Source organism: Drosophila obscura, unplaced genomic scaffold, assembly GCF_018151105.1.
Source record: "Drosophila obscura isolate BZ-5 IFL unplaced genomic scaffold, ASM1815110v1 contig_186, whole genome shotgun sequence".
NCBI classification, from domain to species: Eukaryota; Metazoa; Arthropoda; class Insecta; order Diptera; family Drosophilidae; genus Drosophila; species Drosophila obscura.
In genome coordinates, this window is record NW_024542774.1 from 8653217 (window position 1) to 8668356 (window position 15140).

Consider the following 15140-nt stretch of genomic DNA (forward strand, 5'->3'; position numbering starts at 1 on the left):
ACCTGCTCCTACTGAGTTTGCAGAGCTCATCGGTGCGCTTCCTAGTAATGTTAGGCCATGTTTGCCGAGTTATGCGACATAGTGGCACTGTTTGCCATCTGTCATTTATTAGTTGCTTAAAATGTTCTTTTATTTTGAGCTTGCAGGTGGCCATTGGCATATGGCCATATCATGGAGAAGGGGGATTGTTGTACCAGCTCTGGCCAGCACGTCTGCCGAACCGAAGACGTAAGATACTAGAGTTATGTGAAAAAAACAAGCGCTTCCTCTGAAAAAAGCTTATAAAAAAATACCAGTTTTCAAACATTTTTCAAAAAAAAGTTCTGCCATAGAAAAAAAAAATATCATCAAACCATTTCTAAGCCCCAAATCTTTAATAAAAAGTTGGTTTTGTTCCTTGAGGAAAAATCGTGTTGACCAGTGCCATAGGATCATGTGGCATTAAGTGTGTTGAAATATATAAAACAGAAAATAAAATTGTTCACAGAAATAAAAATAAGAACAAAATCCTTCGAGCCGGATTTGAACCAGCGACCTATGGATATCTTCGGTACACAACTTTCTACAGTCCACCGCTCTACCAACTGAGCTATCGAAGGCGACGAGGGATGTTCGTCCAAACGCCATTAAAAGACAGAGCACTGTTTTGCCAGTGCTGACAAATGCGTAATTACAGTGCTGTGCGAGGAGGGAGGGGACTCGATATGTAGCAGACGACTATTGATGAGATGGAGTGAAATTTTTATATTATTCTATTTTGTATATAATGGCGTATAGAATTAGAATATCAAACATAAAATTAGTATCAAAAATGCCAGCTTATTATCATGAACGAATTTTCTTAATTTAAACCAGCAGGAAAAATGAAAATATGTCAATCGGTCACACTTATATCGATACTGCTTCTCCCATCTTTAGATTCATCAGTTCGCGCGCTTTTCTTACTATTTTTTTAATTGTGGAAAAAAATATTTTGGCAATAAATTGGATTGCACTGCTTGCTTATATATTTAATTGACCAACTTAAATATTACACACACGCAGCAATGGATATCGAAGACGTTGCAAAAGCGGGGGAAGCATACCACACAGTGCAGCTGTCGACCAAAGAAGTGCTTTCTGCTGGTCGTCGTCAGAATTATTGCACCGTAAGTAGAATCTCGTTCTTTGTCCATCCCGTGCAAACAATCATTACACAAATATCGGTGCCCTCAGATGATAGACCTGCTGGCTTCCAGCTGCAAGACCACTGGCCTGATGGGCACTTCCTTCACAGATAATGAACTCGTGGAGTTTTGGCTGGGCGACATTCTTCCGCTGATGTTCGACGCTGACCGGAAGATACAAAACTGTGCCGTGGCAGCGATGGCAGAGGCTCTGGTGGCTCTTGACGTGTCCGTGATACATGCGGCGAGCTGTTGGCAACAATTAAGGAGTGACTTTGTCGACAAGTACACAACGCAGATTGGTGAGATGCGAGATGCAAAGAACCCGAACTGGCACAAGATCTGGACCCTCTTGGTGCAGATAATGGACGAGGAGCTGCTGCGGGGCTGCACCTACATCAACAAATTCCTGGCCATCGTTGAGCTGGGCTTCCGCAATCCAGACCACGGAGTGCGCTCCGAGGCCTTCCTTTGCTGGCGCGTGCTCATAAAGATCTTTGCTGCCTACGATGAGCTGGCATCCTCGAAGCGCCTTCGCCTGCTCTTGATACCGCTGCGCACTTCTCAGTCGCGCTCCTCTCATGTGAGCGGAATCAAGCTGCGTGTCTGGTGGTACCTCATCACCTGTCTGCACTCGGAGCTGCCAAAGACCTTTGACAATGTTGTCGAGCACTTCCTCAGCTTCGTCTTTGGTGGCGGACCACGGGGACTGGCCACCGGATTGGCCCACAACTATCAGTCATCCCGGGAGCTCGCCTTGCCCTGTCTCGTCTCGCTGTGGAATGTCGACTACAGTGAGCCCCTGCAGCGTCTAATGCGTGACCTACGCATAGAGAACCTCGCCCAGCCATCACCATTGATGAATGCAGAGGTACTGCAGCAGCACTGGCGGCCCCTGCTGGCGGCCGCTGTGGCAGGCATGAAGCTGCTCACCCAAAACGACTCCACGGAGTCGGAGCAACTGTTGCTTCAACTGCTGATGCGCAACCTATGCCTGGCAATGTTCAGGCTGGGCATTGCCTCCTTTAACATAGCCTGCTGCGGGGAAATCGAGTCGAGTCTGATCTGTGTCGACGGCTCAGGTGGCCGCGTAGTGCGAGCCGTCTTCAACACTATAGCGAGTGAGAGCCTGGAGATGAAGCGAGTGGCCGGCAGCGATTTTCTGGACGTCCTCGAGGCCTACCTGAAGCTGTGCCTCAAGGCCAAGAAGGAGGTGCCGCCGGCCATCTTGCAGCGATGCATATCGTCGATTTTCGCCACAGACAACATCGATGCCAGCAACCAAAACGAGTTCCGTTTGCTAAGCTCTTTTGCCGAGCTCCTGATGCAGCCCAACGAGGAGGAGGATCACGAGGACTTTGCAGTTAAGCTGCACGTCTGGCGACAGGTGTCCCAGGCAATGACCAACTACCTGCGGGACAATGCGCTCGAGTATCGACTGCCGCACAATGCCACCCTGCTGGACACTTGGGTGCTGTGGCCCCTACAGACTTGCGCCGCCTTCGCCGGCCGGCGCGTGAGCAACGTCTTCGACAGCAGCTTCTGCGAGCAGTGGCGACAGCTCGTCAACGCCGGCCAGAACGCCCCCGATAGGAAGAAGTTTGTGGGTGACCTAAAGACGACCCTGATCGATCTGCTGAAGAGCAAAGATGAGCCGCTCTTTTACGAGTTTTTCGACGCGTATGTGTCTGCAGTGCTCAAGCTGGGCCTCTGCAAGGATCCGCCCCTATACAAAGATGTTTTCGGAATGCTCCAGGCCGTGTTTGAGCATCCGACACAGCCGATTCTGGAGGCCTGTCTCAATACGCTTCGCAATGTGATCCTCGATTTGCGCCAGAACGAACTTATGGTGGTCTTTGATGCCCTAAAGCCGACTCTATCGGCTGCCATTCAGTGCTGGAACAAGCAAAAGTGCGAGGGCAGCTTTCTGGATGAGTGGAAGCGGTCCATTCAGGAGAAGTTCCGCAAGCTGCAAATGAAGACGATGGCCAACCAGCTGAGGGATATCTTCAAGGGCGAGGACCTGTTTGTTATCATACCCTCCGTGTGGAGTCTGAATCCGGAGAAGCTGACAGATCGCCAGAAGGAGCGCTTTGCTGAGAAATCGGACATTCCCGCCCTGTACAATGACATGAGCCAGTCGCAGGACTCTTCCTCAATTAAACCGTGGACACCCAAGAAGGTGGTGATTGCCAAGAGCAAGCAGGGCGAGCTGGCCATCGCAGCCAAGAGTAATAATGATGATGAAAATGATGATGTGATTGTCATCTCGGAAAGCCTGCCCGTCGACGAGCCAGCCGCCGCAGCAACCGCAGCCGCTATTGCCGTCACTCCCAGCCGCAAGGCTGCCAATCCCAATCCCAATCCCGAACCAAGCACAGAAAAGAACAAATTCCGCAAACCACGCACTCTGGCGGAACCATTGGAGGAGCCCATTGAGGAGGTGCCCATGCGGCAGACCCGGAAGCGTGCAGCACTGAAGGAAGTGGAAACACAGCCACCTGCCACGCCCGAGCGACAGCTACGATCGCCCAAGAAGACACATCCACTGCCACTACCTTCCCCCTCTACGAGTTCAGCAGGTAAGCGAAAACCAGTTTTGCCCAACGACATGTGCGAGTAACCGTTTTGCCTCGATTTCAGCTGTCGCCAAAATAAGGATCGCCAAACCCACCCCCTTGCTAAGTGAGGATCTGTTCCCAGAGGCAGCAGCTGCAGTCGCAGTTGCAGTTGCAGCTGCGGCCAATCCTCTCGATACCCAGCTAACACCACCGGATATGCCAGTGGAACCGATACCCTCCACTCAATTCCTGCCCGGAAGCAGTGGGGAGGCAACTCCTGCGTTGGAGACCTCGCCAAGGAAACCCAGCACGCGCTTGTGCAATTTGGTGAGTACACAAAGCAGGCCAAGCAGGCCTTCCACTGATTGTGCTAATGCTTTCCCTTCTGCTTGCAGAATTCTCCACCGGATCGCAAGCAGACCAACAACTCCACCAGCCCCACACTGCGGCCGAAGCCAACTGGGCATTTGACAGGGCGCGGGGCTCAGCTGATTAACATGATTCGCAACAAGAAACTGGACGGCGGCGGCTCTATCTCGCCCTATGCCCCCATATCGTCTCGTATTCAGGTCACTCCGGCCCGTGTTCTCGACCGTGGGGATCAGGTGTCCACGCCCACCAGTGAGCTGAACGAGCTGACGGGCACGGAGCATACTTCGACACCCATACAGGCCAAAGAGCTGCTGGTGTTCTCGAAGCGTCTGCCCTCACCATCGGCCAGTCCGTCGGTGAGCATCCTGAAGCGAAAGTTGCGCTGTGAGAGCATCGATGACTCCATGTCGTACGAATCGCCTGCTCTGAAGCGCAAGCGGGTCAGTTTCCACGATCCACCCGTGTCTGTGACTAAGGAATATCTGCGTGACGCGGATGAGAGTCGCAGCAGCAAGCCCAAGCGCTGTCTGCTGATGGACAAGATCGCCCAGACATCCGCGCTGAAGCGCCGTGGTCGTCTGGACAGCATCATTGAGATTGAGAAGTTTGCCCACGAGCAAACGGCCAGGTCAGCCACAGCGGACAAAACGCTGGACAAGTCCTCAGATGTCGTGGAGGAGGATGCTTTCACCACCCTCAAGTGGAACGATTCAACGACGACGACGACACACAATAGTACCCCCAATTCCAATGCTGGGTCAGCCAACACTAGGGAGAGCATCAAGAAATCGAGAAGTGACGTTGCTGTCTGCCAGGATCTCGCTATTATGGACACAGACAAGGCGCTAGATCTGCTGGTGAGCCAGTGCTCCCTGGATACCGTACTGCAGCGGTACTTTGACGAGGGCGCTGGCCCCACTCTGAAGAGTGCCAGCATAGTGGCCAAGTTTCTGTCCAGCCAGATGAGCAACAACGATAAGCTCAAGACGAATGTGCTGGAGACGCTCTCCGAGAATCATTCCAAGGACTTTCTGGACCACGCTGTGCGAGAGAATCTATCGTCGGTGGTGTGCGATCGGCTCAATCTGAACTCGGTGCTCGACTACATTTGCGCCAAGTCCAAGATCAACAACAACTGCCGCAGCAGCCTGTTGGCCCAGGTCCCAGAAATCCTCAAGAGTGGCACTCGCTCCGACACGGAGCGTCTAGATTTTGTACAGCAGCTGCTGCTCCAGTGCAGCCCCAGCGATGACCAACTGTTTGATCTCATCAACCTCCTGATTCGTTCTCGCAGCGAACGCAACGCAAACAGCAGCGGCAGCGGCAGTTTAGCTATTGGCATCAGCAGTGCAGACAATGTGGCCGAAACAGCCGCAGACTCTTCCTCCAATTTGTAGAGAGATCCTAACAACGGGAACCCACCCGTTCTATGCGCCACAAGAGCTATTCAGAAAACATAAATAATTTTATTTATAATATGCTGTCCATTTGGATCTTAGTTAAGCTTAGGTTTATCTTTAAGTTAACTATGTTAAACGCCTTTATATGTCAAGGTTTTGAATAAATCGGTTTGTAATCAATTTTTAAAATTTAAATGTAAATCAGTATTGGAAAGTGTCCTTTTCTGTTCCCAGTGACTTTCAACACTGGAAAAGAAAGCGTTTTTGGGAGGTTTTGTTTGTCTATCGAGATACGGGCACACTGTAAGTTTGTCCAAAAACACTACAACACGTCATTTGCCACGAATTCCAACAACTTCGACTGGATTTCCACCAGAATTATGTATATTTGGATATGCTAAACAAACGTCGGTTGAAACGCTCTCGTTGCATCCATCATATATCTGCAAATGTCGATAGCTAGCGAAGCGAACTCCATCAACGACGACACACGACATTGGACATATCCTCCTAGGAGATAGCCAGTGCCCTATATTTGTTTTTTCCATTACCCAGTTTGGTTTTTGGTACTTGGTTTGTAATTGACGCGAGTCGACAACGACCAGAACCGCGACCACATGGCTGAGAAAACTGCCACGGATGCTGCTGGCTTGGAAAGTTCATTGGATTTTTCCATTGTCCAGGTGCGAAACAAGAAACCAAACCCCTCCACCCAAAGAGCTCCTTTGCAAGGATTATTGCAGCTGGAATCTTCATGTTCCTTGTTCTCTTTGCAGCATAACGAAAACGAAGATGCCGAAGGATACATGCGGATAACGGGCAGCTCAAACGATTTGTCCCTGTTGCAGGTGAGTGGTGGACAAATTTCCATTCCCGTTCGCATTCACAGAACCCAAATTATTGCTTTTGACCTTTACAGAATGTATCCACCAGCACAACGATAGGCGGCGGTGGCGGCGGCGGGAGCAAAGGTCGCCTCGACAGCCTAAAAGAAAATTTATCCAAACAACAGGAACGATTGATGGAGTTGCGGGAGCGAGCGCAACACCGGCCCAGCAATAGTGAATCCATTGAATCGCTGAAAGCATTGGAACAGAAACTCACCGTGCTCAAGGCGCGTTCGGGGGGCGGCGTTGCAGTGGCCGATGCCTCCACTCCCCTGGCTACGCCCACAAAGGAGGTAACGGACAAATCTCTGGACAGTTCGCTGCTGCATGCCAGCGGCAGTGAGAAACTGCTGATGCTCACCCAGCGCACGGAACAGAATCGAGCGCTGATCGAGCAGCGAAAGCGAGATATGGCCAAATCTCTGCTCTCCATCAGGTCCAGCCTCAGCCAGAGCCAGAGCCGCAGCCACAGCCGCACCGCCGCCGATCTGGGCTCCTCGATGACTGATCTTCGGCAGGCGGCGGTGCCAGAGGACAATGCTCTCGTCTCCCGACATCGCTCGGCATTGGATTTGCAGCAGCAACAGCAGCAGCAGGCAGACGTCCTGGACGAGAGCCGAATGAAGTTGCTCAAGAACAGGATGAAAGTCACCGAGCTCAAACAGAGCCGGCAGGAGCAGGAGGTGCTAGAGTTGCGCCAAGAGCTGGCCAGGCGGGCCAGTCTCATCGAGCAATTGGAATTGTCCGGCGCCGAGTTGCAGCGCACCTTAACGCAAAGGAACGAGGAGTTGGAGCAGGTGCGTGCTGATGCGGTGCCCGAGAGAAACAGCCTGCAGGAACAGGAACACGCCCGCCTACACTCTGAGGTGGTGGCCATGAAGGAGCGCCTGTCAGAGCTCGAAAACATCAACGACATGCTGGAGACGACGCGATGCGAGCTCACCGACGAGCTGAGCACGGCGCGGGAGCAGCTGCAGCAGCTTCAGCAGCAGCAGCAGAACAGCCAATTCGAGTCTATTAACACGGAGGTTCAGGTCAATGAAGAGCTGGCCAAGCAACTGAGCGCTCTCCAGGCAGCCTACGATGAACTGAGGCGAGAAGCCGACTCCCCCACAAAGCTGGAGGTGAGCGACAGCAACGTCTCCGAGTGTCTCAGTCAGATGGAAGCGACAATTGCCACACAGTGCACGCAACTGGAGGAACAAAAGGCTGCCATGGCCGAGCAGAGTGAAGAGCTGGCCGAGAAGACAACCGAATTGAATGTGCTCAATGTAAACCTGCGCCTGCTCGAGGAGAAGCTCGCCCAGAGCAGCCGGAGCAAGCCGCTATTTCTGGACGAGGAGGATCACTCGGCCAGCGAGCAGCTGAGGGAAGAGTTGCAGCAGCTAAAGCAGAAACTGGACGAGTCCAACAAGGCCAACATCAAGCTGAAGCTAAAATGCAAGCAGGCAGAGAAGCAGCTGCAGAAAATTCAGTCCGAGGACAGTCAGCAAAAATTGGCTGCTCTGGCGGCCGAAAATGAGGATCTGCAACAGCGAATCACTGTGCTGGAGGACGAGAAGGGCCAGTGGCAGCTGTCCAATATGCAGGAAGAGGGCGAGGGGGAGGAACAGACGCAGCACGAGATCAATCCTCTCCAAAGGGAGGCCGTCCGGCTGTTGGAGGAACAGAAAATGGAACTCCAGCAGGCTTTGGAGGCTCTTCAGGAGGGCAACGAGTCTGCCCGCGTGGAATCCGAGCTGAGCGAAGTCCATATGGAGGAACATCTCTCGCAGCGCGTCCATCAACTGGAGCAGCAAGCGCAGGAGCAGATCCTCCAGCTTCAGACACTCCAAGCCGAGAAGGATGTCCTTGACAAGAAGCTCTCCCACTACGTCAACGAGAACATGGAGTTGCTGGACAAACTGGAAAAGATCAGCGCCTCCAGCTCCGCCGAGTCCATAGAGATTGTCGAGCGACCTTCGCAAGAGCAGCTGGAATGCTTCACACCACGTCGTCCGGCCAGCGAGGGCGATGCCCAGGAACAGAAGCAGCATCAAGAGGATCAGGAAGCGGCGGCGGCGTCGAAGGCGCCCATTGCCCGGCTGCCAAGTGTCGTGAGTGAACTTACTCAAACCGATCTCACGTCCGATGCCAGCGAGAGTCTGAACCAGCTGAGGGAAGAGCGCAGCGAACTGCTCCAGAGGATCGAGCTGTTTTCCAACGAGCGACGCGAGGTGCTCGAGAAGATGGAGCAGCTGACGGCGGAGAATGGGGACTTCCAGGCGAGACTGGATGGCCAGAAGGAGCAACTGCAGCGCCTAACAGCTGACAACACCCGCCTGGAGTCAAGACTGAGCGAAGGACATCTGCAAAAGGAGGACTTGCAGCGCGAAAAGGAGCAGCTTTCGCTGCAGCTGAGCGAGCGTTCGAACCTCTCGCAGGAGCTCAGCTCCATGCAGCGCTCCTCAGAGGTGGTGGCTGCCTTGGATGCCGGCGAGGGGGGCCCCGCCCTCTTCGACAAGTGCGAGCGATCCCTCAGCAAACTGAACTCAGAGTTGGAGGCCTACCGCAAGGCCGATCGTCAGGCAAAGATCAATGCGTCCAAGAAACTGGCCAAGGAGGCCAAAAACTGCCACACCCAGCTGACGGAGCTCCTTCAAAAGGTGAAGGAGGCCAGCACGGCGGTGGAAACGGTGACCGTCGTGGAGACGGTGGTCGCTGTGACGGCTCCCAATGGCAAGGCTCTGGCCGAGTACGAAAAACTTACGGCCCAGAATGCCGAGCTCAAGGCAGAGCTGTCCAGACTGCGCCTGGAGTTGGAAGAGCTTCAGGAAAGCTACGAACCGGAAGCGCCACAACTGGCCATTGCAGCCGTGGATGAACAGCAGCCAGATCTGGCGAGGGAACTGCTGGAATTGCAGACGACGCTAAGGGAGCTGCGAAGCCAAGAGTCCGATCAGCGCCAGCAAATCGAGGAGCAACTGCAAACAATAGCCGATCTTCGCGGCGGGGAATCCGAGCATTTGCAGACAATAGCCTCGCAAGAGGCAAAGCTAACGCAGCTCCAGCAGCAAGTGGAGCAGTTCCATCAAGTGTTGAACACCAAGGAAATGGGCCACGAGAAGTACATGGAGCAGCAGACGCGTATTCGACGCGAGTTGGAGGCCCGCGCCGAGTCCATGGAGGGGGAACTGAGCATACTGAAGGCCCTGGTGGCCGAGCAGAAGCAGCAGCTCATTGAGAACCTCAGCGAGAGCGAGCACACACTCAATCTGAAGATTTTGGAGCTTCAGGCCGCACAGGCGGAGCTACGAGAGCTGCGCGCCAAGGAGGAAGATCCCGGCCATCTCAAGGAATCGCTGAGGGTCAGCAAGTCCCTGGCCGCGCAGCAGGTTAGCGAACTGGCGACCAAGCAGGAGACGATTGAGGCGCTCAACCAGCAGCTGCAGGAACTCTACCAGAGCCTTGAACAGGCCAAGCAGGAGGAGCAGCACAAGCATCGGGAGTTGCGCGAGAAGCTCAAGAAGTACGCCCTCAACCTGAAGAAGCGCAGCCAAGAGAACGCCGAATTGGAGCAGAAACTGAAGGAGTTCACAGAGCGGCCCCAGCAGACGGCCATAGATCACGTGGAGGTGGAAAAGCTGCATGAGCAGGTGGCACGCCTCAACGAGGAATTGAAAGCCAAGATCCATGTGAATTTGGAGAGCCGCGACGCCCAGCGACAACTCAAGCAGCAGCTCCAAGAGCAGGAACATCTCCTACAGCAGCGCGACGAGGAGCAGCAGCGTCTGCACGTGGAACTGCAGAACACGGTCCGTGCCAACACCGAGCTGCGACGCGATCAGGCCCATTGGGAGCAGCAGCAGACGGAGCAGGAGCACAGCTTGGCGGACTTGTATCGCCAGCTGGAGCAAAAGTCCACCAAGTTCGACAAGTCCAAGGAGGTGATCAAGCACCGCAATGCCACCATTCAGGCACTGCAACGCGAGCTGCAACAGCTGCGCCTCCATGCTGAGGACAAGACGACAGCAGCCGTGGCAGCAGAGGAGCCACGCGAGGAGGAGGCGCTGCTGAGGGCCCAGCTGCAGGCTGCCGAGGAGCAGCACGCTCTGCTTGCCCAGCAGTATGCCAGAGACAAGGCCGACTTCCAGGTGACCATCGGCCGCCTAGAGACCATCCACGGGGGCATTCAGGCCAAACTGCAGCAGGATGCGTCGTATATCGAGTCCCTCGAGTCGCAGAACACGGAGCTGCTTGCCAAGAGCGCTGCCCTGGAGGAGCAAGTGGCGAGTTTGGCCAACCAGCAGGCCGCAGCCCATGATCGGGCCAATCTCTTCGAGCAGCAGCTGCAGCAGAACTCCTCCCAGCAAAAGGAACACGAAACCCAGCTCCGAGAGCGCGTGCGAGAGCTGGCCGAACGGGAACAGGCGCATAATCGCCAATTGGAGCTAATTTCCGGCGAGTCTGAGGATTCCCGCGAGCAACTGGCTCAGCTTCGGGCGGAGTACGATGCCCTGAGGATCAAGCACGGCCAACTGATGGCCCAGGCCCAGGCGGAGCGCGAAACGATGAGCAGCCACAGTGAGGACGAGTTGGCTGATCTCCGCGAGCAGCTTGCCCTCAGGGAGTCGGAGCTGCAGCGCCAACGGCAGGTGTACGATGCCAAGCTGGCCGCCAAGGCCACCGAGCTGGACGAGATTGAGTGCGATCTCAATGCCCACATGGAGCGGTCAACAGCCGAGAGCCGCGACCTCACCCAGCAGTTGGAACGGGCCCACGAGCAGATCAGTCAACGTGGCGAGGATCTCAGCCGCGTCACCGAGGAGCTGCAGGAGGTGGAGCGAGAACGTTCCACCCTGAGCCGCGAGGTGACGTTGCTACGGCTGCAGCAGGATAGCGCCGAGCAGGACGTCTTGGAGCTTCAGGAGCTGCGCATGCAGGTGATTCAAGACAAGACGGAGATGGACAACCTGCGCTCGCAAATCGACTCGCTATGCGCCAACCACACCCAGGAGCTTCAACTTCTTCAGCAGCAGATTGCCGAGTGGGACACGCTCGGCCAGAACCAGACGGACGATCAGGTCTACATCGAGACGGAGAACAAACGGCTGACGGAGCAACTAATCGAACTGCAGGCGCGACTTGAGGAGCAGGCTGGACAGCTGGCGGCTGCCAGGCAGAGATCAGCAGCGGCATCTGTTAGCGCTTCCGGTTCAGCTCCCGCTGCATCCTTTTTCTTTGCCAGCGATGCCGGCGCAGCTCCATCGCCCTTCGACGAGATTGTCCAGCCCCTGAGGGTGTCCAGCCAGCAGTTGTCGGCTGCACCTCCGCCGCCCCAGCATCAGCCCCAGCCCACGCTACCGCCGCCCCCCACCATCGAGGATTTGCAGCGAAATGTCTCGGATCTGGAGAAGCATGCCCAGGATCTGGAAACGAAGCTCTTGGCCCGCAATCAGGCGGTTGCCGACCAGGAACGGCGTCTGGCCGAGCTTGAGCGATTGCTGCACGAACGGGATCAGCAGCTGGCAGAGATTAGGGGCGCGGAAGAGGAGCGCGAGCGACTGGCTGCCCTCGAGAAGCTCATCCAACCGACGGGCGCGCCCTCGCTGGATATGTTCTTCGGAGTGGGTGGTCCGGAGGAATCTGTGCCGGATGCGGTCACCCGACAACAGCAGGGCTGGGGCCAGACTCAGCCAGAGCCTGTGGTGGAAGCCATGATTGTACCAAAGAAGGCGTACATCTGCCATCCCCAGCAGGAGCAGCAGCAGGCAGTCGACTGGGGTGTCGACGATGATCCCTGGGCAAGCGCCGCTGCCGCCGCTCAAGCTACCCAAGACATTGAGATCCGCACACAGCCCGATGGTGAGGCGATGCACGCGAGGATTGGCCAGCTGGAGCGCCAGTTGGCCGCCGCCGAGCAGCAAAAGGCCGAGCTGCAGACGAAAACCGCAAAGCTGCTGAAGCGCCTCAAGGAGTACAAGAGTAAGGCGGTGGTCACAGTCACAGCCCCGGACAACGACCTCGATGGGGCCATTATCGAGGAGCTGAAGCATCAGTTGCAACTGCAGGAGGCACGTCAGGCGAAGAACGAGGAGCTGGTGCAGCAGCACGCCTTGGAGAGGGAGAAACTGAGCAAGCGCATCGATGTGCTCACCGCCGGAAATGACCGCATGGCCGAGTTGAAGGAGCGCCAGGACAGGGACGTGCAAATGTACCAGGCCCGCATCCGCGAGTTGCAGGAGAAGCTCACCCAGATGGATCAATGGGATGTGCCGGCCACAGTCGCAGTCGCAGCCGCACCTTTGGATGCTGCACCCAACAGAAGCGATGCAGAGTCCCTCATCAAAATTGAAAATCTACAGGCGGAAAATGTAGACCTGAATGCCGAGTGCCAGGAATTGCAGTCACAGCTGCTGGAGGAGAGGCGTCAGGCTCAGCTGGCCGAGGAGACGGCTGCCCAGGCCCAGGCACAACGGGAAGAGCTAAGAGAAAATTTACATCAGCTGCAAGCGGAGCTGGACGAGCTTAGAGGCAACCAAGTGGAGGCCAATGAGCTGCATAGCCTCAAACTGGAAGTGGAGCAGCTGAGGAGTCGGCAGTCGGAGCTGGAAGAACTTCGGGCCCAGAAAGTGGAGGTGGAACAGTGCCTCAGGCAACGGCAGGCAGAGATTGAGGAGTTGCGACAGACCCAGCGACAAGCGGAGCAGTCTGTGGCCACCTCAGCCTCAGCTTCAGCTGCAGCCAGTGACGAGCAGATGGCCCAGTTGCAGGAGAAGGAGTCGGAGATTGTGCATCTGAAGCAGCGCATCGAGGAGTTGATGCGCGAGGACCAGACCGAGAAGTTGGTGTTCGAGATACTGACCAAGAACCAGGAGTTGCAACTGCTGCGCATGCAGATCAAGCAACTGAAAGAGGAGAGGGAGGAGCCTGCTCTGTCGCCCGCGTTGGCAGCGACAGCGCCAGAGACAGATCGGGAGGAGCTGCAACAGCTGCGGGCGCAGTGCCAGCAAATGCAGTCGGAGAAGTCTGACATGGAGGAGGAGTTGCGTGTGCTGAACAACCATGTGTTGTCGAGCCTGGAGCTGGAGGATAAGATGAAGCACACCGTTCTCGAGCTGGACACCAAGAACATTGAGATAGCCGAGCTGCGCAAGTCCCTGGAATTGCTTCAGCATAGTCAGAGTCCAGCACAGATACCGGATCTGGATGCGCTCAACCAGCAGTGGGAGGCGGTGGTGGAGCAAAAGTGCGGCGAAGTGGCCAACATTTGGCAGGACCATCTGTCGCAAAGGGAGGCTGCGTTCAAGGCTCAGCTCGAGCAGATTCAGCAACAGCAGCAATATCCTACGGAGTCTGCCGTTCCCCAGGCAGAGGACAGCGACTCCTCGCTGAAAATGCAAAAGGCCCTGGAGACGCAAGAAATGGAGATTGTCACACTCAAGGAGCAGCTGGCCATTCGCTCGGCAGAATATGCTCGCCTTGCTGCCCAGTACGATCCCTTCCGGCTGCAGAATCAGGGAGCCGGCGGCGGGGCTGTTGGAGCCGATACTCAGTCGGAGTACGTGCTGAAGGCGGACCTCGACTATGCACTGATGATGCTCCATCAACGTGACATGCGGGTCGAGGAGATGATACTCGAGCTGGGCCAGTTGTTGCAGGAACGCGATCACCTGCAGCTGAAACTGTCCGACACTCTGCGGCAGCTGGAGACCGAGCGCGTTCGGGCCAGCGACGATCGTAAGTTATCCTTAATCCCTAAATGTGATTCCGATTCCTCATGCGTTTTGACGTTGTTTTGCTTTGCAGCTGCACTGGCAGCCAGTGCCGCGAGCAGTGCCACTGCCTCCTCATCGACCGCCTCGGGCAGCACGCCCAGAAAGACGAGCAACGCCAGCAGCACCGATCTGGCTGTAGTCACCAATACCAGAGGCAGTGATTTGAAGCAAAAGTATGTCTCCCTCCGGGCACCTTTGTCCCCCACTGCCTGACTATAGTTCTTTCTCGAATAGATTGGCTGAGCTGCAAACGGTGAAACACTCAAAGGACAAGGCCATCGTGGACGAGCGCGAGCAACGCCTGCAGCAAATGGTTCAGCTGCAAAGGGACATGGCCAAGCAGGGATCAGGATCGGCGGCAGTAACGACTGTAACTCCACTTGGCGCTTCAGCAGCAGCCAGTCAACCGTCGTTTGGCGTGGATCAATGTGAGTAGCTGTTTGGTCACAGTTGCCGCCCTCTTTTGCTCACCGATTAGCCAATTCCTTCGTTCATTTACAGCCCAGCCCGCGCCGCGTTCCCCCACGATGGGTCTCATGGACTGGATACTGGGCAACAAGATTGAGGAAGACAGCCAGCATGCCTACCCCAACTGATCGCAGAGGCAGGCTGCAACTCTTCCCCAAAACGAATCGCTTGCATGGAATACTAAAACTAATGCTACTAGAACTACGAATCATTACTATAATTTCGCCTTCAACTCGTTCGTTTCCTTGGCGATGGCGACAGCGATAACGTTAGTGTTTAATATTCGATATTGCGTACCTTGGCTGAATGAAAGCTACTCGATGGATCAGATCATGCCCAAAGCAGAAGATGAAATGATTAAGAGAATTCCGATTTGTTCCACTGCGATAGGCAGTAACTTTTATGTTGTAGATATGTAAAAATTGTATAAAAAAAGCTAAAAGAAAATTTAAAAGTAAGAAGAAGTAAGAAAGGTTTTTACTGGTTGGGTTCTAAACGATGCAGCGGCTGCATGGCATGGCATGTGTTC

General features: G+C 55.0%; 1 protein-coding gene and 1 non-coding gene across 3 annotated transcripts; one reads left to right on the forward strand and one right to left on the reverse strand.

Moving 5' to 3' along the window:
- Positions 1–507: 507 nt before the first annotated feature.
- On the reverse strand, positions 508–599 carry Trnay-gua. The gene is given in 2 exon segments: positions 508–543; positions 563–599. It is a non-coding gene; the product is annotated as a tRNA-Tyr (tRNA).
- A 305-nt stretch (positions 600–904) lies between these two features.
- Positions 905–15070, forward strand: LOC111073558 (protein lava lamp). Of its 2 annotated transcripts, XM_022365923.2 has the most exons (7): positions 5699–5802; positions 5876–6182; positions 6276–6347; positions 6419–14105; positions 14175–14316; positions 14378–14571; positions 14645–15070. In XM_022365923.2, the coding sequence occupies exons 2-7, from the start codon at positions 6117–6119 to the stop codon at positions 14737–14739; spliced, it is 8256 nt and encodes a 2751-aa protein (XP_022221615.2). In that variant the 5' UTR covers positions 5699–5802; positions 5876–6116; the 3' UTR covers positions 14740–15070. The 2 variants fall into 2 exon arrangements, 1 of the variants encoding a protein (XP_022221615.2); XR_002607720.2 differs by lacking the exons at positions 6276–6347; positions 6419–14105; positions 14175–14316; positions 14378–14571; positions 14645–15070 and adding exons at positions 905–1148; positions 1216–3748; positions 3810–4054 and having other exon boundaries at positions 4123–5802; positions 5876–6121.
- The last annotated feature ends 70 nt before the right edge of the window (positions 15071–15140 follow it).

What these genes read in the sequence shown, in the direction of transcription:
- LOC111073558 (XM_022365923.2), top strand. Translation starts at nt 6,117, where the DNA reads ATGGCTGAGAAAACTGCCACGGATGCTGCTGGCTTGGAAAGTTCATTG. An exon ending in TGGATTTTTCCATTGTCCAG is followed by an intron (nt 6,183 to 6,275) that starts GTGCGAAACAAG and finishes TTCTCTTTGCAG; the next exon opens with CATAACGAAAACGAAGATGC. An exon ending in GGCAGTGATTTGAAGCAAAA is followed by an intron (nt 14,317 to 14,377) that starts GTATGTCTCCCT and finishes TTTCTCGAATAG; the next exon opens with ATTGGCTGAGCTGCAAACGG.